The sequence below is a fragment of the Paraphaeosphaeria sporulosa genome, assembly GCF_001642045.1.
Source record: "Paraphaeosphaeria sporulosa strain AP3s5-JAC2a unplaced genomic scaffold CC84scaffold_8, whole genome shotgun sequence".
Classification (NCBI taxonomy): domain Eukaryota; kingdom Fungi; phylum Ascomycota; class Dothideomycetes; order Pleosporales; family Didymosphaeriaceae; genus Paraphaeosphaeria; species Paraphaeosphaeria sporulosa.
This window is the reverse complement of record NW_017253367.1, coordinates 439,219-463,308: the sequence shown is the minus strand read 5'-3', so window position 1 is coordinate 463,308 and position 24,090 is coordinate 439,219. Positions and strand designations below refer to the sequence as shown.

Genomic DNA, 24,090 nt, shown 5'->3' with positions numbered 1-24,090 from the left:
ACTGAAATGTGCTATGCGTCGCGGAGACTTGCGCAAGGCGACGAGCGCATCGCGTCGGGATGTCATCCAGGATGTCTTCTTCGCAGATGCGCCTCGTGCTCCGACATGGCTGCCGCATCGGCCAAGCCTCGCACCTAGGTCATCGACAGTGATGATCGATACTGTGCAACCTCCGCCGCGTCATTACTGCGACGGGGACGGGCCATAGTATGCTCCGGACGGTTATATACTTCAAGTGGCTTTGCCGTGTGTGGGGCACTGCCTTTCGAGTGCCCATTGCGAGGTCACGTTACTACCGGCGCGGCGTGAGATAAGGTACCGTAAGGAACCGGGCCCAGCGGTACCTTGCGCCAATGAAGCCGATTTCCGATGCGACGGGGATATCCTTTCCTCCCCACATGGCCTGGGGTCGGCAAGCTAAAATTAAAGTCGGCGCTGGGGTACCCTGAGAAGTGTGGTCGCGCTCGCGCTCGCGCTCGCGCTCGCAGATTGCTTCGAATGCTTGGAGGCTTGGTTTTGTGATGGGCCACTTGAGGTACTTTTCCCAGCGGTCCGATACGTAGCGCGAGAGACAACCCAGTTGCTCTGTAAATGAGCAAATGCCCCATCGAGAACTTCGAGTAATACTATCTAAATTGAGTGTCCGTGATGTTTAAGATTATAATTGTCTTGATCAGCTAGCGACAGCGAAGCCATCGGAACAGCAACATTTAAGCCTCCTTCACCCTGCTTGTGACTAAACCTCTCTGTTAGGTCAAGTTGGAGACGTGGACATACGGGCCGCGAGCACGGGACTTTGCCACTGCGGCCTAGCTCTTGGACGCGGAGCTCCGTCCGTGGCGCAGCGAAGTGAGCGTTCAGCAAAAGCGCTATAGTAGCTGGTATAGAATTCCCAAATATTTCATTTTCGAGTCGATCAACGGCACGCTCCACATGATCTAGAGCGGCATCGTGCCGAACCCGCCTGATCTTGGTGCAGATTTCTAGCCTCAAGCCATTCAGAAGGTACGCAGTATGCGGCGAACCATTCACATCTTACACCGCCCTTTACATGGCGACTGTGTGCCCCGTAAGATCGGGAAACATGTGTTTCTGGAAGAGTGTTATCTCGAGCGGTCTGCGACGTGAATGGCCCGTTCGTAGACCGTGCCGCCGTTACAACAAAGTTCTGACATGAGCTTGACGCATTCGTTGACAGGCACATGGGATTCCCGAAGGGGAAACCCTGCGGGACGGCTGTGCGGGAAGGATGGCATTTGAAGAGCTCTGACAGGGCCTCGAAAAAAATGCACGTGAACGAGGCAAGGTTCTTGCGACGCAAGAAATTGCGAGCGAATCAAATAGTTGTTCGTGGAGCATTCGATCTGGACTAAGCGAAGGCGGATTCGATATCGGACGGACGAGGCGCTCTGCGATTCCGGAGGCCAGAAAACAGATTGTAAGACAGCCATGCTGAAGCACGTTGTAGGGCTGCGTTTTTGTGTTACCATGGCGTACCCACGAGGCGGTCTCATGATAGTCTCTCCACAGGGTTGGCTGCAGTGTGCACATTTGTCTGGTGCGTCGCTTGTACGGCCCGAAGCTTCAGTCGAGTCATCGTGCATGAGTCTGACCACTTCTGCATTAGCGCAGTCTTGACCTGCGCTACCAGCGGTGTCCACGCTCATGGCCTCTGCAGCCAAGACACCACTGGGGGGGCCCGGTCGCATAGTTGGACCCCGGAGCGCAGCATGGAGGGCCTGAAGGAGGTCCAACCCGTGCGAGGGCGTTTAGGTGACCACATCTGGGTGGTGAGCGTGATCTTCATAACATCGCATTTACCTGTTTCAATTCTTCCAAGGTTTCATCATAATCACCAACGACAATAACGGAATCTAGCTTCGAGATGAAAGCACGTTGATATCGATACCACGTTCGCGTACCGTAAATAGCGCCATTTTGCCGGACTTCGACCGTACTACGGTCGGTAATTTTCAAAAACCGGACCATGGCCGGCTGGTGGGACCCAATTCACAGCCCAGGAACCGGCGCACGCCATTTATGGGGGCCAACGTCCGCCTGAGGCCACGCAACCGCCCACCCCCGCCATGCTCCTAGAACCTTCCTTGGAAGGACTCCACGGGAGGAACACCAAGATGCGAATCTAGATGATCCTTTAAAAAACCTTCAATCGACCGCACTCTGCAGCGAGACAGGCGACGAGACTGCACAGGAATGCACAGTCAGCGCCGTCAGAGCAATTTTGGGCGAGGCTGCTCGGCCTTTCCTCGTATGCTGATGGACCCGCGTCTGCGCCTTCGTTTGCACCCTTGTCGAGAGGTCGTTGCCCGGCAGATACGGATGTCGTCAGACCGCTTTGTGCGGGCTTGCGCATTCGATATGTTTCAAATTTAAGGTTCCACAGAGATGCAACTGCAGTGCTTATGTGGAACTATCCTTCATAAGAGTCGTGAGCGGGCTGGAGCTTCGCTCTGAATACCGAAGTGTGATGATGCGTAGGACAGACACGCTCGGCGAGTTTCTCGAGATCTCCTGCAAGCTCAGTAATTTGTGACCTTCGCTCAATAAGCAGAAGTGACGGGAGCGATAAGCGACATGTGACTCGGAACTTCCATCTTGCGCCTGTTCTACGGGCTTGTCAGCACATGTTGATTGAGTTGATTGAGTAAGATGGAACGAGCCCGCTATATATAAGCATATCCAATCTGTGGAAATTTACATCTCCATATCTGTTAATCATCTAGATCAGCAGCGACACTGCAAATGCTATCAAAATATCGTTCATGTGAACACGTTGATGGGCACGCCGAGAACGTATCGACCAAACGCGATATGTAACAAGAAAGAAAGCTTGAGTCGATCTTTGTCAGGTTCAAACTAGCGACTAGCGCTGTCGACTTGTAGTGTACATAGAAGTTTCGTTTATAATCTATTGACTTTTAGACTATTAGCAATTTGCCTCTTGCCTTTCCCAGCTTACTGAATTGCATGCGTTCAGAGAGCTGACCTTGCTCACTTTGGTCATAAACTGGCGCCTCACGTACGCTCGTAATCGTGCACAGGACAGTGTTACCAACACGGGTTCTAGTGTGGCCTGGGGGCTTTCGCGGGTTAGACCCCCACGCATGTACATCTGTAGTGCGACCGGAAATACTGAATCTGGGGAATGATCCCTAGTGTCGCATGGCACGGAGACACCCGTCTGGGCATCGTGTTGCAATCGGTCGGCGAGGTCGTGATCATAGTTCATTCGTCTCGTACGGTTCGCCCGAGTGCACGATGCGAGACCATGGCAGCCAGTCGATCGTGATCTTGCTGTGTACATTCATGCATTATTATGGCGTTCTGCCGTCTTACGCATGTAACTTTCGGAGAGCGCAAGAATCCGCGCATGCAGAAGCCTCATGGGTTCACAGGGTTCGTTTCCTCGCACGTGTCATTTCTTGGTGGAGTGGACACGTCAGAAGAGGTTGCACCCGCCAAAACCCTACTTAATCAAATGCACTTAGCTAGCGGAGGTATAAAATCGATGACTGTCTCCGGGTATCGCCTCTGTTCGTGAATGCAGCCTGTTGCTGTACCTGAGTCCCCCATGGCTTCGCTGAACGAAGAGCGCGAACAGGTGTAAGAGCGCCCTCCTGCCTAAATCCTCCCCTGTTTGGTCTATTGGAATCGACCACAATGGTGGTAGAAAGGGCGCTCAGTGACTCAACGGGTACTTAGAGTCACGACGAGATGCACGTGACCAGCCTAAAGTGGACAAGCCTTGGCAGCGGCTGCCCGCTCCGCTGACTCTTAAACCAACCTCACATCAACCACGTCAGCGAACGCGCTTATCATTCATCGAACCTCAATCGCTATCACGAACAACAACGTTACAATGCCTCTGATCTAGCTTGTATAAGCTGATCGCTTGCTCCAGCGTACGGTCTTCACCAGAAACTGTGTCCACATTACCTGCTTGACAACGAAACAGCCTGCGTTTGCGTCCAACATCCGTCACAATGTTTCCTTCAATGGTTGTACTTTTCCAGACACACTATTCGCACACGAACTCCCGATCATTAGAATCGTCTGATAAACCTTGTCATACACGGCGGCGGGACCACAGTCCTTAAGCAGCTAGATTGAGACGGCACAGAACCGTTACCTCAGAAAATCCCTGAATCTAAGCTACCATCATGGCCTCCATATTCACTTTTGATCCGGATCCTCCGCGTGTTTCCAGCCCTTGGGCGAGAGCAACTCCTCCTCCAGAGGAGCAATCACGTCCAAAACTCGCACAGAAAACGAAAAGTGTCGGACCGATTCTCATCTCCAAAAAAAGGAAAGACGACGATGCTCTGTCTACGCTAGATTATAGCGCTATCACGAGACTCGAGGCTGAGCCACAGGAAGGACCTACTGAGTATAAACTACACTTGCTGCTTCGCAAACGCAGGTCTTTCACGAGCACCAGTACCGGGGGCCACGTCTCTGGGTCTCTACGTCGGAATGATAGTTATGCTCCAGGCAAGCAATCCGTGCATAGTTTAATTTCCAATACACTGCCACCACTAGGCGCGACCCAAAGCCGGCAGCATCGTCTGGAACAACTCACTACCCAGATGCTATGGCGCCTTCAACAGTCGTGTCCACACCACGGCTCTTCCTCTACAGCTGGAGTTCAGCTTCAATTCCCGGACGAGGCAAGTCTCGCTGGCCCCGCGACGCCTCAACGACTGTATCCTGGGCTAGAGGAGAGCAAAGGTGCGCTATACGAAATCGGTGTCGCTGATGACGGTGAGCTGGTTGGACTTGCCGAGGATGAGATGGAAGAGTCGCTAAACAATCTTCGCGCTATGGCGTAAGTGAATATTCTCATTGAGAGCTTGTTGAGTACGAACCCTGCGCCGACTCATTCGACATTATCGGCTGGAGAATACCCACGAGGGATGGTGCTTCTTTATGAACAGCGCTGACTTTTTGCCCTATATTCAGTGCTAGTCTGGGCTGCCAGGTCGATGTAGTGCGCATGTTGGCCGTCGGTGACTGCAAGTGGGTGGAGGGCAGAACACCGCGACAATCGAAACTCCTGGTTGCCGAAGCATACGTACACCCAGACCATGTCTTGGTACAGCAAGAGTCTGAAGGAGAGAGTGACCAGAATCCGCGCGCGACAGCACACGCGTCTCTACCTCAGCTGCGTATTTCGCTTACAGGTGCAACGATGTCCGGCAAGTCCAGTCTCCTTGGCACCCTCTCGACGGGAACATTCGACAATGGCCGTGGAAAGAGTCGCCTAAGTCTTTTGAAGCACAGACACGAAATTGAGTCTGGAGTCACGAGCTCTATAACGCAGGAATTAATCGGTTACGGAGATCTACTTGATCCAGAAGGTATCCGGTCTCGGTCTCAGATCATCAACTATGGCTGTACAGACATATCGTCGTGGTCAGAAATTCATGCGTACGCGGAGTCGTTGAGCGAAGGCAAGTTGGTCTTCCTGACCGACTCTGCAGGCCATCCCCGCTTTAGACGTACCACGGTCCGTGGCTTAGTCGGCTGGGATCCCCATTACACGCTGCTGTGCATTCCTGCGGATAGCAATGAGGACGCGCCAGGCTCAGGCTCAGGCTCAAGGGAGAATCTCGCCTCTGCCGCCGATCTAGATTTGTCGGGTGAATTACTTCGGTTATGTCTGTCCTTGGAGCTCTCACTTCTGATTGTTATCACAAAGTATGATTTAGCCAAAAAGGCTGGACTCAAGAGTGTCCTCGCACGGGTGCTTTCCACGCTGAAAGATGCTGGTAGGACAGGACGTATCATTGCGGATCCTTCGACGCCGCCACTGAACGCCAGCCTCGAGACGATTTCGGCTGCTGAAGTATCGGAAGCAGAAGCCATCGCACAACCATTCGAAACAATGCCTCTGGCAACTGTTCCCATAGTTCTAACGAGTGCGCTCAGCGGGACAGGTCTGCGCAAGCTTCATGCGCTATTGCGAACGCTTCCAGTACCCACGACTACTACACCGCCTTCGATTCCTCGCAAACGCTTGTTCCACATCGAAGATGTTTACACGAATCCCTCGGGACGGAACGACGCCGATAAGCCAACCATTGTCGGCGGTCATCTGAGCTTGGGCGAGTTGAACGTTGGTGACCAGCTTCTGCTCGGGCCATATCCTATCGATTCGAGTGCAGATGACAGTGACTCTGGAAGTGGAGTGCCTTCCACACGCGACTCTCCAGTACCAACATCGAGATCGTACCCTGGTGCTCTACAGAAGAGATCTACTGCGCACATACATGCGCGTACCGGTTCTAGCGCGCTGTTCGAATGGCGGTCAGTTCGTGTCACATCCCTGCGCAACCTCAGGCTTCCGGTGTCCACGTTGTACTCTGGACAGGTCGGCACCGTCGGTCTGGTGCCTATCCACACTCCCATCTCAAGCCCTGCCATGGCCAGAGTCAGAAAGGGCATGGTACTCTCCGAGCAAAGTCCTAAGGCGCATAAAACTATTACCGTCCAATTCTCTGGCCCTCAAGCAGAAAGTGCCAAGGCATTGACCGTCGGCAGCGCCGTGGTTGTCTTCTTCGCTAGCGTACGGGCCCCATCGAAAGTGTTGTCGGTGACTCCGATAGCATCGACAACCGAGACTACGGCACCGCACGGTGATAGTGCGGGGCTAGAAGACGAAGGATGGTTCGGGTTTGATGAGGACTCGGCTAGTGATCTCGGCAACGGGGCTAGTGGAGGCGGTGCTACGCCTACGGCCGTGACCGCATGTGTGCAATTTCAATTCATTGGGGGCCGAGAATTCGTCGAGGATGGTGTGAAGGTGCTTGTCATGCCCGGTGGAGGGCCTGGTCTGAGTGGAAGCATCGAGAGGGGCGAGAAGGGAATTGCTGGGTTGGAAGGATTTGTGGGGAGGGTCGTCGACGAGAGCATGTGAGGTGACGTTCATGTTCCAGATACAGTCTGGGGTTATTGTTATGCATTCATTTTCTTCGAGCATTTAGCGCTTGCTTTGATTATAGATCGTTCAATGGTTTTGTTATGTCACGCTATGCCGATTTCTACCTCGACCGACCGATTTTCTCGTTTAATCTATCAATCTTGTAACATGCTTCATCAAGCCTGAACATCTGCAGTCTATACCTAGGCGACCTTGACGTGTCATTTTCCATGTCTCATGGCACTTTCATGGCATATCACAAGCCTTAAACCGTGGCACTCTCGGAGACACTGCCCCTCTAGTACTCTTAACTATTAACCATTCAAGACATAGTTGCCTCCCATGTCGTGTTCAATTCTGCTCGAGAACGACGCGTACCCTGAGGAACCCAGCCCCTACCTCATCCATCTAACATTGATATAAACCGTCACAGCAATCACTGTCCGCATGCGGTGCTGCCTAGCGGGCTGATTGGTCTCGCAGACACAGCACACGATGTGAACGTGCACTGTCTAAGTAGCCTCATCAATTCCTCACCATGGGACCTGGTACAAAGAGGTATGAGCAAAAACGGGGACCAAGTATCTATGGAAGAAACACGGGACTAGCATCGACATGCGCGTTCTTCAGCGCGCAGAGTGACCGCGTCAACGTCTGGAAAGTGAGAGGTCGCCCCTTCCCCATCCAGCGGCCTTTGCACTTCGCCACTCACCTCACCGCGCCTCACCACCACCATTCCACCCGCATGTCTAGCCATCCCTTGTTATAGCGCTGTATACCTACCTTAGGCCGAAAAATGTCCATCCTTCAACCGCCACGTAGAGTGTGTTAGCCTAGTGGACATTCCGATCCTTTGTCAGCCCATGTGGAAAGTGCACCGGTTCGAAGCCGAATCAAAACCTAGCAGATTTTGAGCCGGGCCTGCCGGTAAAATGGCTTTTTTGCTGGATTTTTGTGCCCTGGCGGGTCATAGATGTAAGCTCCTGGGATATTGGATGATAGCCAACAAAGGGATGTGAGAGACGCGTGGCGCGGGTGCTTCCGGCTGCTGTCGTACATGCCCCACGCCATAGTAAGGGTGCCTACCTGATCCGCGCTACTTTTGTGTTGTGTCTGTCAACTCGACCTGAAAGCCGTGAAGGCGCGGTACTTCCCGCGCAGCCTTTGAAATGAGGCTTCACATGCATGGCTGTGTAGATGGCTAAGACAAATTTTAGTACAGTCGCTGCACCTTGCAACTCTGTTTCAAACTTGTTGCTCGTATACGTCACAACTATCCGCCCCAGCGCACGCGCAAACATGACATTGCATATACGAGGCCTACAGCGCGGGGTGTAGGCATGTGCTACATTTGCTATCGTGTCACCGCTCTGGGTGATCGTAGGATTGGGGCCATATCGCGACAAGGTGTGCCGGTATAGCCGGCATACGAGACGGTGTTGGACGCATACTTGGGTGCGCACGTAGTGATGTGGAGGCTATAAATCTCGTATTGGGTCTGACACTAGTCATGGCCACCCGCGTATCATGTGCGGAATACTGCGTATCAGGAGGATGGTGCGGGGTGTATATTTCGACCCTAGTCAGAAACACAACGGAAAAGGGATAGAAAGATGCAACAGTTCACAAGTCTTGTACGTGTGCATCTGAATAGTTTTAACGTTCATCGTGACCGACATTGGGTATCTTCTGAGAACAATACATTACAGCTATTAAAATCCGCGCTCTGAACACAGCTCTCGCTCCATTACGGGTACATTCAAATATACACCGATATCTCCGGTCCGTATTATGACCACAAAGCATGTTTACATGGTGTCATTCTCATACTGGCGCTGAACAACCTTCTCACGGTGCAGTCTGTTCTGCCTACGCTGATCCTTAACCTCATGGAACGCCGCGGTAATAGCATGCAATATTCTATAAACTGTTAGCAAACACTCCAGAAGCTGCGGACGTCTCAATGACTTACGTGCTGATGATAGCCAGAATGAACGTGCCCCACGGCAGGTTGCAAGTATCGTCCTGACTGGCCGTTTCACCCGTGATATCACCCCCATTGTTGCCGCTCAATCGCTGAGGGTTATAGCAGTTCGCAACACCCGCCAGCCCGCCGCTCGGCCTGGTCAGCACACTGACAGCGATAAACGCACCAACGAACAGCACGTCCATCAGCACCCATATCCACCTGAGCGCTTTACCCCCCGGGTTCGCACTCTTCTTGATGCACCCGAGCAACGTCGTGATCAACGTATATAGCACGGCAGCAGCGAGTATGCCCTCCACGGCGCCATATGCGCCGTTGACGCCGCGCCGGGTCCTGATGCTGTTGACGAGGCGGTAGACTTTGTAGAGGCGGGAGGAGAAGACGCCGAGGGAAATGATGGAGGATAGGAATTGCAGGACGCGCGTGAAGCGCAGGAACCAGCGGTAGAAGCCGCCGTGCTTGAGCTTTTCAGGGACCCAGCGCGTGAGGAGGCCGGTTTCTTGGGATTTGTCGCGCGGGTCGGCGGGTCCGTCGTAGGGCTGGCGACGGGCGTCGTAGGAGTCGCGGGTTGTACTCATGGTGGATGTGAGTAGGGTATTGCTTATGGTATGGGATGCAATTATATATTTGATTAGTTGCTGTGCGAATTGGTCAAAACTCGCAGATGGGATTTACTCAAAATACCATAAAGTAGAGCTGTTTTATACACAACATCCACGCGCATCAATACGTGCAATCCGTATCCAGCACATCGTCACTCTTGGTCACCGCTACGTAGGACGCGATGGCAACAAAGAACGAGCCTGAAACGCAGCTTTGGGATGAATTATGACAGGCCGCAGCCTTGCATAGCCTTGCATGTTCATCGCGACGCCACAGCCAGTGGCAGCCTCAAGGGCGCGGGCCCGGGTAGGCGATCAACAGTGCTTGCGCTTGGGTAGCGTTGTGGATGTGCAAGTGCAAGTCCGGAATTCACGTGATGACGTCGAAATACGTCAGGCCCAGAGACGTCATTACCATGGCACAATATTCTCGCATTCAGGATTAGTCACGCCAATTGAGAACAACATCTTTTCTGCTATTGGCTCCTCAATGAAATGAGCTAGGGCGATATAGCTGTAACTCCTTGGTTTTCACCATCATGCGCATGTTTTATGAAGCCCTTTGGTCAAGGACTTGTTCCTTGTCTCGAAGAAGTTTTCGGATCGAGTTTTTCACAAATGCTGTAACACGATTCCGTATGGTACACTACTTTTCACAACTGTAGTCTTTTGCAGTTACCAGTCCAGCTACGCCAAAGACAACATGGTACCATCTGGAGTACGTGTGGGCGTAGATCCGGGGAACGACGTGCGTAGAGTGATTCGTGATTTCTCCAATCTAGTACAACCGTACACTGAGAAAGACTACGGTAGATTCGTTGATATTGAGGGAGATCTACATATCGCCCAGCACAGCCCAGGACGAAGCACTCACGGCGTGGACGGCACCGCTAGTATCCACCATCATCACTGCAACTCCAAGCGTCAGCCTTGGCATACCACTTTGATCGCCCTTACGGAAGGTTCCATTGCCTAATGAATCAGGGCATCTCTCTTCTCGAAGATGTCGACCAGGCCTGAGTCCTGACGCTCGCCGCAACGCTGCGCCCTTGAATCAGCCGGTCTTTCCCAGCACCTCTGCCTTGCTTTCTTACTGCCAAGATCAACACGATGATCTCAAGGCAAAATCATTTCACCTCTGGGATTTCCGCCCTGCCTTCTCGTAACGCCAAGCTAGAAACCTTGATCTCGCCGTAAATAACTTGAAATCCGTGGCGCCTCACTGCCTTACGTAGCCCCAAGCCCAGGATCCTAACGTCGTACAAAACGTCTCACCGCGCGTTAGAAAGATTGGCAACCCCAAGCAGCGCGTGTCTACAGCAGGAGCGTCACAGGGCTACATATGCATGCTCATGGCACAAGCAGAGAATGCCATGGCATGCCACACATCCCATCGATGAGCCGTCGTCGCCAGGCTAGCTGACCCAGCGGACCGGGCTCTACCAGAGACTCCAATCCGCGCAGCCACGCCCAGTCTTGCACGCTTGAACGTCCAGCTGGTTCGAAGAAGCACTGCAGCATGTGAACAGCAGCCGCAACAATCTCTCAAACCTCTACCTCTCGGTATAGATACAGAAGCATTTACCAGTATCACTTCAATGATCTGATCTGGTCAGATAATATCCACTCTGACAGCACTCCTTGAATCCCTCTGTGTTGGAAGACAGCCCGAAAGAGCATCCGTGTATGAACAGCTAGTGTGTGCCTAGGATCACGGCAAATCTCAGCTCGGGAAACTTTGCCGCTAGACGAGTTGGCATATGCAATATCTAGGTGTCTTTGACTTCCGCTCTATTCACGAATCGTGCGTGTCTATCCCTTTGATGCACACGCACTAACTTCGAATCATCGTTTTTATTGGTATGGGGAAGCATGTTGTCGGACACCGCGATGAACAAGGATGCCATGTCTGGATACCTATCTTCGGCAAGGTATGCCGCCAGCCAATGACCTTCGCGTTTTGACAGATGTCTCGCTTGCTTTCCAATTGGGAATGTCTGTTTGAGATTGGTAATGGTTGTATATATTCGATAGAGAAGCTATTCAACTTCCAATCAGCTACGCCGCGTCGCGGTGCGAGCTGCGCCTGTATATCTAAGATACGTTGTCCTTACGAAGATTTCCTCTCAATCCCTACATGAATGGAAGCATAGATAGGAAAACCTTCAAACACCCTCATCCCCCATACCTCATCAGCTAGCCCTCTACCCTTCCCCATCCCCACCACGACTGACTTGCCTGCCACCGACACCGCCTCCAGCACCCTCCTTCAGTGCACCGTGCAGAACCTTCTTCAACTCCCCTACCTGCCTTCCAAATTCGCCGAACGCAGCAAGGTCCATTCCAGTGGTCACGTCGTGAATCCTCTTAGCCACTGTCACGAGATTGTCGTGCCTTCGCTTGACCTTGAGGAACATGTTGCGCACATTTGTCGTCTTCGTCTCGTCAGAGGCGAGAAAGGAGGAGGAGAGTGTGGGTGTGGGTGAGAGAGGGTGTTCGGGTCTTGTGGGTGGACGGATGTCTTGCGATTGGGACTGGGATCCGGTGGGCGTATCGAGATGTTGTTTGATAACTTGGAGCTCCTGGGTCAACGCAAGGTTTCGCGCTTCTAGGGCTTTGAAAGAATCTTCGGAGGGAATGAGAACTTCGCGCTCCTCGAGGGCGGCCTTTGCCGCGGAAAGCTGACCTTTGAGGGATTGGTTTTCATCCCTTAGACCTTGATGCTCGGTTTCGAGGGCAGTAATCCGTCGTGCCTTCTCATCATCTTGGAACGTTGCGGTCCGCTGGATATCGTCGAGAAGACTTTTGGTCTCGAGGCGTTGAGTCTCCGCTTGAGACTTGAGGTTTGCCTCTCCATTCTGTCGCTCGCTCTCAATCCGAACTTCATAAAGTCGCGCTGCAGATTTATGCTCGAGTCGCATTATATCTACCGTAGTGCCCATATCCTGGCTCAATCGACTCAGAGTTGCTTCATGGTCACGCTTGAGGACATCGATCGCGGCCTCGCGGTCCCGTTTGCAATGCTCTAGCTCGCACTCTAGTTCAGCTATTCGAGTGGCACTTCGTTCGGAGTCCATAACGCTTTTCTGGTACAAGCTGAAGTTCTGAGAGGCTGATCTAGTTGGTCGTGTCCCTGCAGCATTGGGCGACAGCTCGACACGGACATCCTCAGCAGCGTTTGCGGCACTTGTGCCTGCGCCTGCATGTTTTCTGGAAAAAGACTTGCTGTTACCCAAGCCTCGCACTCCGAGGCCCGAGAAGAAACTCTTCCGTGGAGGTGCCTCTTCCTTGACCCTTACGAATGGAGCTCTGGACCAAGACCACAGTTCCGCTGGCGGTGTGTCATCATCCGATTCATCGAGGAGTATCGGCGTCTGAGATGAACCATGTTTTGGTGCGCTCGCGATGGAATCTATTGGGTCAGTCTTCTGCAGCTTGGGAGCGCGCTCGTCCTCGTCCGTAGGTTGCTGTGTGCTTCTCTTGCGCGGTATGACAGAGATAGTCTTCGCCGTCTTCTTAGCAAGGGCTTTCTTCAGCTTCGGAGTCGTTTTTTTACTCACCGGCGGCGCCATCACTTTAGCCGTTGACAGCATATTGTCTTCTTCACTAACGCTTCTGACCATGCGCCGGTATCGGTTCGTTGTGTTGCTTCGACTCACCTGACTCTTTGTCGCTGTGACCTCTTGAAGCTCCTCCTCACTTCTTGAGTGGGAATCGTCGTGGAAGCAAGCCGGCGTTTTGTTGCGACGATTACGCGGCAGGCGCGACCGTGACGGTGAGACAGGTAGGGCAGCGCGGCTTTTGAATCGCGGTGTCGGAGTTCTACGCTTTGCCCCTCCGGCTAGGAGCAAGTTGGTCCAAAGTGCAGGACCCCAGAGTGGCGTTGCAGTTGCAGTTGCCGATAAGCCTGGAGAAGGGCGTTGATAAGGGTGAGAGGACGGTGGACGTATGGAAGGCGTGCGAGAAGATCGAGCCAATCTCCGACCTGAGCGAGCGTTGTGTCTGTGGTAGGGAGAGGCCGGCATGTTCGAGGTTCAAACAAGTTCAAACAAAGTTCTAGTGGAAATTGTACAGACTATGACATACTTGACAACGGCTTCTTGACGCGGCGGTATGGCACGAGTTGCGACTCGGGCTGTGCCCGATGAAGTATCATGACTTACAACTTAGTGAGAGAAAGTGGTCATTGGAGGCAAGCGCGTTTGTGAGCGATACGCCGCGTGCCTTGCGATTGCGTTAAAGCTCGTGATGTGAGGAGGCAAAAGAAGAACTATTGTAGAACAGGAAAGGAAGCCAAGCAATGCAGTTGATAGGTTAAGTGGGTGAGTAATTGATGTGTGATAGGTTTCGACGTCCTCGAAAACTAGAGCGAAGTTCCCTTGCATTGGCGGTAGATATCCCGTGACAAAACACCACGTGCTTTCCTATGTCAACGCCCGGTCTTGCATCATAACCATCCCATTGTACTGTTCATGAATCCTACAACACTCAAACCGTCTCTTGAATCATTTAAAGCGCCCGAAAAGCCTACGCCTTGACTTCCTCGCTTCCCTGACAGAAATGATAATACATGATAACGACGACGCGCCTCATACTCATAGACATTACCCCACAAGGACGCCCAAAAAGCCCCATACAATGCAATACTAATACAGATCCTCCTCTACCCCGAGGTTGCTCCGACTTGCGCTCACGCTGCCCGCCATGGACTGAACGACGCTACCACTCCGCTCTCGCTCCCGCTCAAGCATACCCCGGAGCTCCGCGTTCTCCTCCACTTTTTGTTCCAGCCTCTTCCTCGCGCCGCTGCGATCCAGCAGCCGTGCTTCGCGCTCAGCCTTCAAGCGCCGCTCCAGCTCCTTAAGCCGATGGATCCACTTCTGCTCGTTATGCTGTAGTGGCCCGGCTTGGGGATACGGGTGGTCTGGCGTTTGCTTCTGGATGCCTTCAACCGCAGATGTGGAATGGTGGCGGAGCAGTGTGGCTGCTACGCTGGCGCGCTTGGAGTTGGGCGAGCTGGAACGAGAGCCTCCAGGTGAGACCTGGGTTGTTACTTGTATGGCGCGGAGGGTCTGAATCTCTGTACGGAGAGTCTTATTCTCCTGACGGAGTTTGTTAAGCTCCTGCGTGTTGAGCTCGACGACACCGCCACGGACAGTGCTCGGCCGACCGATGGAGTCTCGCTGCGCACGCACGAGCTTCTCGACTTGATCAAGGCGTTTTAATCTGACATCGAGAGTGTGTTCGAGCGTTTGATAATCGCGGGTAAGATCTTTATCCAGACTGCGGATTCGCTGACGGAAACCACCAACAATCCCCTCGACGTACTTTACAGCGAGGATAATGTTCTTGTTGAACCCCTGTATATTCTTTGATATTACCTCCATAGACGGCAATTCGCCATTGACGAGGCTGTGGTTGCGAGCCCATTCTCCACCACACAGAGTCGAAAGTCGGTTCCAAAGAGCATAAAGCAGGTTGTTCCGTTCTAGCAGCTCTTCGCGGTATTTCTTCTCCAAAGTATGGAGCTTCTGTCTGTCCTGGCTGCGGAGCGTTTCAAGCTCCAGTACCCGAGTCTCATGTTGCTGTATGGTTCGGGTGACGGATTGTTGCCCGCGTTTGACATTCTCGAAAGAAGCCTGGTCCTGTCGGCGGGCTTGCCTCTCCTTCTCGAGCATGTCGGAGAGACGACGACTTTCCAGACCGGTGCTCTCTAATAACGCATCACGATTGCGAAGAAGTCGATCCTTCTCCGCCAGGTCTTGCCGTGAATTGTCAAGTTCTTGCTGAGTTTCTTCAAGATCGCGCTGCAGTTTCTGAACGTCCTGTACAATGTTATTAGAGGACAACTTGGGTTAGCCGCGGCGGAGGGCCACTTACTTTCAACAAACTAGCCCTGGTACCGTTAAGGTTACCTAGGGCCTCCCGGAGATTGCTCTCAAGCTCGTCCAGCCGCTGTTTCCACTGAGCTGCTTCAACTTCTTTACTTGAGAGGCCTTTGCGGAGTTTCCTATTCTCTTCTTTGAGCTTCGCAAGCTGTGTATTGAGTTCAGTGATGACCTTGTCCACCTCTTGTTTTTCCTGACTCTCCAGGACCTCTCGTTGACGTCTTTCTTCTGCAATGCGTTCTTCTAGTTCACGATGTCGTTCCTTTTCGTCTTGTATTGTGATCTGCGCTGCATTCAGCGTCGACTCAAGCTCGCCAATCTTGATCTTGTCGCCTTCTTGTTCCTCACGTAGGAAGTCAATCTCGCCTTGGCATGATTCAAGCTGTATGTCGAGCTTCTCGTTCTTCGCCTTCTCGTCGGAAAGAAGCTTATCTTGCCTAACCAGCTCTTGGTTGGCGTCATCAAGCTCCGACTCAAGGTGTTGGATTTTGCGCATGCTGGCGTCCCGGTCGTCTTCAAGCTGCATCAGGCTCTCGCTGACATTCTTCATCTCGTGCTGCAGAGCGTTGAAATCTTCCGTGATGTTCTCAAGTTCAATCAGAAGACGATTGCACTCCAGTTCCTTCTGCTCAATCTCGGCTTCAAGCCTTTGGATTGTCGATAGAGCCTGTTGCCTGACGTCTTCGCATTCCTGATCCTTCTCTTGCAAGCCTTCAAGAATCTCGTCTCGTTCATTTGACAGCGCTTGTAGATCCTCTGTCGAAGCGTCAAGCTCTCTTTGAAGTTCTTGCACCTTGAGTTCGGTCTGCTCGAGCAGGTCAAGGTGGCCGACAAGCTGATCATCAAGCTCCTTATACTGGAGCTTCGTCTGCGAGAGTTCGTCGCGGAGGGACGCACACTTGGCTTCAAGATCGTCGCGTTCTTGATCGCGCACAGGCTCGCTGATCTGGGTAGCCCGCGTATCTCTACTGCCACGTGAAACAGAGCGTTGATGATTGCGGGAAATTGAGCGCTCCAGGATACTGTCCCCCGCAATAGACTGCACGTCGCCTCTTCGAATGGTAAGTTTGAGACCCTCATTCTCCTCCCGTAATCGTTGATTCTCGCGGCTACGAGAGGTGAGCATGGATGCTTGCGCATGGAGGTCGCGCTGCAGCTTCTCGTTGTCAACTTGTAAATGCTCTACTAGCGTACCGCTAGTGCCGCCCATGGAAGAAATAGCTTGTTGTTCATTGAAGTCCGATCCGGCGTTCGAGCGGGTGGTCATCGTCGAGCGTAGATGTCGATTGCTATAAACGTGCTTGATGTGGTTGTTGGTCGTGGAGTGATGCGATTGTTGCGAGAAATGCTCTTCACGAAGGCGCTGCACTTCTTTCTGAAGGTGATCGCGCTCAGCTTCGGCCTGCGCGAACCGACCTTCCGCCTGTTCGCGTCGGAGGCGTTCGTTTTCGAAATCTTCCTTCCACATGTTGATAGCCTCGCTGACACCTGCCGATTCATCCACGACACCCTTTTCATTCATAGTCCTAATATAATCGGCCATACGTCTGTTGTCGGCCTCCTTCTGGAGCGCTTCTTCCCTCCACTGTTCGATCGTCGTTTCTGTTGTCTCGAGACGTTCTCGGAGGAATTCGATCTCCTCTTCGAGTGCAGATCTCGACACATCACCGTCGCTTCTGTCTTCCTCGTCCCCACTGATTGTTTCTCTGCTGGTCGCCCCATCGTCCTGTGCTTTCAGTCTCCTCTCGAGATCCCGGAGTCTTTTGCGCAGTGACTGGTTCTCTTTCTTCTCGTTCGCAAGATCGGTTTGCAGCTGTACATTTTTATTGATCGTTTCCTGCACATTCTCATCCGATCTGTTCTGGAGCGCCTGATCAAGAAAGTGGATCTTGAGCTTGAGGTCAAAATTCTCTTTGCTCAACTTGTCAATCTTACTATTCTGTTCCTTGAGCGTCAAATTGTGCTTGTTTCGGGTGAATGGCGTCGCCGTGTGTCGCTTCTTTGGCGAATCGCCGTGTTTTTGCCGGAACTCGCGTGCAACAGTATCTGGGACCTGGATGTCTTGAACATGCCTGGCAATGACAGTGTCAGTTGGAGGTATGATCTTCACATTCGGAGCACGCGGTGTCTCTGGAGGGGTAGTGGTGCCGGGCGCTTCTTCTTCTAATGGTTCTAGATTGGGGTCCTGATGCAGAAGTGCTGATAAGGAATTTGAACTGATGCTGCGCATCCTATCCCAGGGATTAGTATCACTGTACCCAGACATTGAAGACGCTATGCTCCCCAGACTTGGTAATCTTGAGAGTTCAATGTTGCGTGGAGCCGAAGAGCGCGGCGCCGAACCGCCTGACTGTAGAGCGTAGTCTGCTCCAAGGCTGACAGTGCTTCCGTTGTCTCCGGACATGTTGGAGAGGTTGGTCATTGAAGAGAGTGATGATCGCTGGCTGGATGTACGATTTGACAAGAAACTCGGCCTCTTCCCGACTTTCAGAGCGGTTGTCGGGGCTTGCGACGCGGACAACCGCATGTTCTCGGTGCTGAGTTCATGGCGGTCTCCGAAAGAAGACTCTCCATCCCCACCGTCAGTCGCGGTAAAATCTGGTGGAGCCTTCACGGTAGAGGCACTCGAAGTCGGTCGGCGGGAATCGTCGTAGTCTCTAAGTGATCGCAGATCTGGCAGTTCGGGTAGGATTGAGATGTCTTGCTCGGATTGCTCGTCGCCATCTTCAGCCGCAGCTAACTCGTCCCTGTCTTCGTCCACTGATTGTCCCTGATCGATCGTTTCCGATGATTTAATGCGGCGCTTTGCAGCGTCGGCCGAGGGTGAGGAGGGCATGACTTCGGACGTGGAAACGCCAGAGTCCATCGATTCGTCATTTATATCCAATCGGCGTACTGCAGGTGTCTTGTAGGCGCCCGCCGGCGTTGGCGGTTCGTTCGACAGGACAGAAGAGTCGCCCTCGTGGGAGTCGTGGAAAGGAGTCGGTGGTTCGGCCCGGTTTTCTTCTTCGCCTGCTTTGGACGTTGGTCGCGAGTGCCCTGGGGAGCCACCGAACAGGTAAGTGTCGTCTGCTGCTGCCGGCGGAGGAGCGTCTGTGGTGACCGATGCCTCGGGGTCAATCAGAAAGCTGGACTCCATGTGCATGAGATGACGCTCCATCTCGCTGTGCATAAGCGCACTGTCGTTGTCGTGCAGCTGGGTGTCGGCCACGTTGTCGGCATGGAGGAAGCTGTCTTCGTCGTCGGCAGGCAGTGGAGGCAGGTCGGCGTCGGGAGTTTCGAAGGAGCGGACATCTTCAGCCTCTGATATGTCGTGCATGGTGCTCTCATGCTTCTCAAGGGCGTACTGCAGCTGAAATAAAGAGGGTTTTGTTTCTAGCGATTGTGTTCGCGGCGCATCAGCCGTTGACGGAGTCGCATCGTCGTGCGCGGACGCCATGGTGGGCGGCGGGGGGCGCCTTCGGTCGAGTGTCGTCGCGTGTGTGTTGGTATCGCAGGGACGTGACCATTAGCATGGTTGGAGGCGTACTGGACCTGGGAAGCTGCGTTGCGCTGCGGTTTCCCTGCCTGCCGTGACAGCGAAACGCGCCTCGTGTTGTTGTAGGTCCGTGCGGCGTTTTAGCAGAGCGTTGAGCCAGCCCATGGCGTCAGCTCCACTCGTCTCGGTTGCTTCTTTGGACCTGACAGGACTCCTATTCGTTTTGACCCGCATAGCAACAGCCGCATCACAATAGCAGATATGAAGCAAACGCCTAGCGCCAATGCACGTGGCTTCAGGATCTCCAAGGCGTAGGACAAGGCATTCTGGAGCGACTCGCGCGGAGCACGGACTGATACGACTGCAGGATGGATTGAGAATGTACGGTTCTCCACATCTATCTAACGTTCGTCCCCTGATAATGGACGGTTCTGTCTACAGTGGACAGGTGATGGAAATAACCACAGATGAAAGAGATACAAGCTTGCGTTCAATGCGAAGAGATGAATGCCCGCCCGGGCTTGGTATAATCCACGAGCCATCAAAGTGCCTTGCCAGCCCGTACCCCGAATCCAATTATATCCATACAGAGGCCCTGTGCACCGCCCTGTATCCCGCGCCAGCTGAGAAAAGAGAGTCGTAAATCGTAACGTCGTAAAGTTGAAAACAATGAACAAGAAATGCCAGATATATGGCAGGGACAAAAATCTAGTAACAAAGGGACAAGAGCGAGAGTGTTATATGGCTTTGCCAATATGCTTATCCGGCGTCGAACGCTCCGTGTCGAAAGGACTCGACAGCGGTGTTGGATGGCCGATGTCGTCCTTGCGCGACTTGCCCCTCCATTTTATGGAGTCGATTCTAGCGGGTAGATTGATCGCGTTCCTGATGGAGCTTGCGCTGAGATTTCGTGCGTGGCCCGAGGTCATCGTCCTGGACCGAGATGCCGCAGTTGGTGCCGCGAAACTCGAAGAAAGACTAGTGCTCCGTGTGGGTGGTGCAGATGCTGGTTTGGTATGCATGTAGTGTGCCCTTGACGAAGGCAGAACGCTGCTGAAGTACGGTTGGTTGGAGGGCTTGGTGGGTGACGTCGGTGATGTGACTGGCGTAGTAGAGGCCATCGTGCCACCCAAGCCTGTCCTCAGGGTCGGTGAAACCACGTTTCGTTTTGCTGTGATGAAGCATGTCGTGGGTGGCACCCGAGGATGTGGTGACATCAAGGCCGGGTTATGAGGAGAGCCCATGGCAATAACAAAGGGAATATTTGAGCTTGATGCCGTGCTTGGTCGGCGCGGTGGTGAGGCGATGGCACTTGAGCTTGTAGAGCTCTCGCGAGATCGAAACTGCAACGGTGCAGGAACCGCCGACTCGATAATCGGGCTGCTTGGGTCGCTCTTGGGCTCACCTAGAGGTGACTTGATAGTTACGAAACCTGACGGAGCTGGAACCTTGCCTGTGCCAGGCTGTCGGTTTGATCTTGCCTGGTCAGGAGAATTGCGCATTGCTTCTGCCAACACGTTTGTTCTTGGAGGCGTCTGTATTCGGAACGGGGTGCCGTCACTCAAGTCTGTGTCAAAGAGACCAAAACGCGGCCGAGGCGGTCGTTCCGGGATGCTCTTGCCTTTTGGAGGCTCGGGGGCGGATCCTGAGCGTTCTCGTGTCCCAATAGGTATGACGCCAATCTCAGCCTTTGAAGATGAGCTTGATTGAGATGACGACAGGGAGAACTGGATCATGGAATCGCTCATACTTCTACGGGCATGAATCGTTGGAGCCGCAGGCGTGTTCAGAGGAAAGTTTGTTGCCAGCTCTCCAAACTTTTCTTGGTCTGGAGACGGAGGCTAGAAATGGTTAGTACGCTACACTTACTGGGTTATCAGGGCAGGGCTGTGTCCCATACAGTAGGCTTCCGACGCTCTGGAGACAGCCGTGCTACCGACCGAGGTGAAATACCCGGATCGATATTATCGGCCTCGTTCGCCAAGTTGGCAGCCTTCATGGGAGGAGTCCGGGGAGTCAATGGCATGTTGATGTCGAGCGGCAATGGGACTCGCTTGATTGTCCGCTTGATTTTGTCAGTTGGAGAGGGCGCGGGAGTAAGCTCAGACGGCGGAGGGGTCATGCGCTGCGTCAATGGAATGGTGAGAGAGATTGGACCAGTGGAGACAGGGGATGGCGATGTGGAAGCCTCAAGATTTGGCGCAACCGACAGAGATTGTGTAGGTGCAGGAGTTTCCGCGGACTTGGACACCGAAGGGTCAGGAGACTCTACATCGTCGGGTCGGCTATCGTGGCCTCCCATTTGCGCAGCGATCTTCTTGAGCTTCTTGATGTCTGACTTGTAGCCCCTGCAGTCGAGTTTGTAGTAGATGATCTCCCGAACATAGAACTCGTTTTCTCGGCGGAGAGCTTCAATTGTGCTCTCATTGCCAGCGTTGCGGCCAAATTTTTCCGCTTTGTCTTTGTTGAGCTGCTTCTGAAGTCGTTCAACCCAGCGATCGATGTCGTCCTTTGAAGCCAGGGAAGTTAGCTCAGGGAGGGGATTGCCTTGAGCATCCGCGAGAAGCGTAAGGTTCGCATGGCGTCGGATTTCGGCTTCTAGGAGCAGTTTGTGATGGCTCAGTTGTCTTTCGGTTTGCTGCAGTGCCTTGCTCTTCTCGCCAATCATAGCCTCGCGTTTGATGATCGCGGTACGCAGCTCCTCAATATGAGCTTCATTTTGCTTAGCTTTCTTGAGGAGCTGATCTTGTATGTCGGACTGTAGATCTAACTCTCGGTGCTCGTTGCGCAACTTGTTGTATTTCATACGCAGTTGCTTATTGTCCGCGTCGAGCTCCGTAATCTGCATGTCCTTCACGCGAACCTGCTCCTGCAGTCGCTCGATATGAGAGATGAAGGCGGATAACGTTGTGGGCTCCTGGTCGTCTTGGCTGATTGGAGAATCGTTCGCAAATACAGTGCTCATGCTCGTGCGTGTGCTCTGTCGATGATCGGGGACTTGCACCTTGGGCGACTTCAGATCAAATGGAGTTCTGTGTGATTGTATGTTGAGCAGTTGTTCTTCTGCGTCCACCTTGTCAACATTGGCCAACTCCAGTCGATATTCGAGATGGTCAATGGTGTTCTGCAGAGCCATAGTACTTTTCTTCAGGTCTTCGGCCTTGCTTGCCTTCTCTTGCCACTCGTCGCAAGTCTTTTGCGTCTCCTCAAGCATGCGCTGCTGCTCACGTCCCCTTTCTTCAGAGTGGTTGAGCTTCTTCATCAGTGACTCAACTTGCTTCTGAAGTGCTTCGTTGTTTTGCTTGTATAGGTTCAATTCGCGCACTGCGTCTCCATTGCCAGTCTCGGGCTTCTTTGCCATGCTCAGCTTCTTCTTGAGGTTTTCCATCTCGGCATTGGTTCGCGATCGCAGCGGGGATCTAGAGTTATCGTGGGATGGTTTGAACGAGCGGATCGAGCCTGCAGGTGTACTTCCGGCTGAGGATGATGGGGTGCCTCGCTTTGGTGACAGCGGGTTATCCGTGGTATCCAACATGAATAAGAGATGATTGCTAGATGCATGGTGAAGACCTTTTTGTTGACTTTCAAGCGACTTCGTGTAGTCCTTCAGTGCTGAGACTTCCGCAGCATGCGCATTGACCTGACCTGTGTGAGTGCATGTATCGACGTCGACCGCGAACCGAATACTGACTAGGCTGTTGACATGTGCATCGTGGGACGCTCGCAAGCTCGAAAACTGGGACTGTAACGTTGAGATTGTTTGGTCTTGCGTTGTAATCGTTGCCTTGAGTTCATCTAACTGTTTAGTACGCGCCGTTGGTTGTTTTCTTGTAATAGGCTGGAAGTGGTCAGTACGGCCTCTTGGAGATGGGATCTGAGGTATGCGGGTTGCGCGCAGTCCTGACTTACCTTGATAGTCACTTCCTCCACAGTATGCCACTGCTTTCCTTCTAAAATCGTGTCAGGTCCTGTTCGTGTTTTCGTCGAATTAGCGCTACTCGCGTTGTCACTAGATAAAGTTGACAATGTTGTGATTCTACTATCGGTAGAGGATGGCGAAGCAATCATACTAGGTCGCTTCGACCGTTTCTGCAAGTCATTCGCACTTTTCCTATGCTGCGGCACCTTTGACGGGCCAGTCTTAGCGTTGCCCGAGCTCAAGGAGAACATGCTGCGGACACTCGTCACTGCGCTGCTGTGGACGGATTCTGCATCAGTTTCAGGTGGTTGGGTAGCTGGAGCCGGATGCTCCTGGTTGTCTAAGGGAAAGCACCCCGGGAGCTCTGCAGGTAGCGCTGGCGATGGCGGAAGAGAATATTTAGATGTAATGCACGTGGTAGGGCTCAGTCCAGAAGTAGCATGAAAAGTAGTGTCACCGAAGACGGCGAGTAGATTAGGTGCCGATTTGACCAGGACGTCATTCTGAAGCGCTGAGTCGGGACTCTGGCTAGTGATATAGTTTGGCGGTACGATGGAAAGGTTCTTTAGATTTCGACGCCATGTTGTATCCTGTGCAGATGTCAGTTGGCATGCAAGCCAATGGGAGATGACCACACGCGAATGCAGGATGCACGTCCAGCCCCTGTAGGGTGACACGTCGATGGTGGTAGACCAACGAGACGACGCGACCCAAGGCATTGACAGCGCATCGCCTACGACGGTGGGCACTTACCTTGGTATCGTCCAGTTCTACGCATTGCACGAATTGGTTCTTGGCTTCAATGTTCGTATCAATCTCCAAGAGGCCTCCAGTGCGGTAGTAGGTTTCCTGGGTGGATTGATGCCGGGCGCTCTTGGAGCCCCATGAGAAGAACTTGGATCTCGATGTGGGTGCCATCGATGTTGCTGGCGCTAAGCCTCTGGAGCGTGTATGGGGGCCGAAGTAGACATTAGATGATCAGATGAGACGGAAGGTGTAGGCGGCGCGAGAGAAACGACAGTAGTGAGGACGGCGCGATTGAGAGTGAAGCAGAGGAAAGCAGCCAAATTGCATTGCGCGCGAGAGTCTTGGAGGACCGATGGTTTTCTTGAGGGTTAATCCTGCGCAGCCACCACATTGCGGCGACTACCTATGGCGGCTATGTACAGCGTTTCCCCATTTGGTCCGAGAGACGCATATGGCCCCATATGCACAGTAAGACGGCGCTTCAGCATTTCCCCGAGCACGCGAACCGAGCCTGGAACGGTTTGGATTC

At 53.0% G+C, this 24,090-nt stretch overlaps 6 protein-coding genes across 6 annotated transcripts; 1 reads left to right on the top strand and 5 right to left on the bottom strand.

The window, feature by feature from the left end:
* Nucleotides 1-1,103: 1,103 nt before the first annotated feature.
* Nucleotides 1,104-1,709, bottom strand: CC84DRAFT_1178279 (uncharacterized protein; the record flags this gene model as incomplete). The annotated part of the gene is made up of 1 exon (XM_018180329.1): nt 1,104-1,709. One exon carries the CDS (start codon nt 1,707-1,709, stop codon nt 1,104-1,106), a length of 606 nt encoding a protein of 201 aa, XP_018033033.1.
* A 2,472-nt stretch (nt 1,710-4,181) lies between these two features.
* Nucleotides 4,182-6,937, top strand: CC84DRAFT_1098033 (uncharacterized protein; the record flags this gene model as incomplete). Its single annotated transcript, XM_018174747.1, has 2 exons — nt 4,182-4,846; nt 4,981-6,937. The coding sequence occupies 2 exons, from the start codon at nt 4,182-4,184 to the stop codon at nt 6,935-6,937; spliced, it is 2,622 nt and encodes an 873-aa protein (XP_018033032.1).
* A 1,745-nt stretch (nt 6,938-8,682) lies between these two features.
* Nucleotides 8,683-9,563, bottom strand: CC84DRAFT_1207541 (uncharacterized protein). The gene is made up of 2 exons (XM_018182107.1): nt 8,913-9,563; nt 8,683-8,860 (listed from the first exon to the last, which is right to left on the bottom strand). Exons 1-2 carry the CDS (start codon nt 9,503-9,505, stop codon nt 8,749-8,751), a joined length of 705 nt encoding a protein of 234 aa, XP_018033031.1. The 5' UTR covers nt 9,506-9,563; the 3' UTR covers nt 8,683-8,748.
* A 2,170-nt stretch (nt 9,564-11,733) lies between these two features.
* Nucleotides 11,734-13,122, bottom strand: CC84DRAFT_1219629 (uncharacterized protein; the record flags this gene model as incomplete). Its single annotated transcript, XM_018183093.1, has 1 exon — nt 11,734-13,122. One exon carries the CDS (start codon nt 13,120-13,122, stop codon nt 11,734-11,736), a length of 1,389 nt encoding a protein of 462 aa, XP_018033030.1.
* Nucleotides 13,123-13,792: 670 nt separating this feature from the next.
* On the bottom strand, nt 13,793-18,990 carry CC84DRAFT_1124502 (uncharacterized protein). The gene is made up of 2 exons (XM_018175693.1): nt 15,410-18,990; nt 13,793-15,354 (listed from the first exon to the last, which is right to left on the bottom strand). The coding sequence occupies exons 1-2, from the start codon at nt 18,854-18,856 to the stop codon at nt 14,176-14,178; spliced, it is 4,626 nt and encodes a 1,541-aa protein (XP_018033029.1). The 5' UTR covers nt 18,857-18,990; the 3' UTR covers nt 13,793-14,175.
* Nucleotides 18,991-19,585: 595 nt separating this feature from the next.
* Nucleotides 19,586-23,887, bottom strand: CC84DRAFT_909029 (uncharacterized protein). Its single transcript, XM_018187859.1, has 5 exons — nt 23,568-23,887; nt 22,805-23,404; nt 22,587-22,733; nt 20,796-22,535; nt 19,586-20,736 (listed from the first exon to the last, which is right to left on the bottom strand). Exons 1-5 carry the CDS (start codon nt 23,730-23,732, stop codon nt 19,633-19,635), a joined length of 3,756 nt encoding a protein of 1,251 aa, XP_018033028.1. The 5' UTR covers nt 23,733-23,887; the 3' UTR covers nt 19,586-19,632.
* Nucleotides 23,888-24,090: the final 203 nt, after the last annotated feature.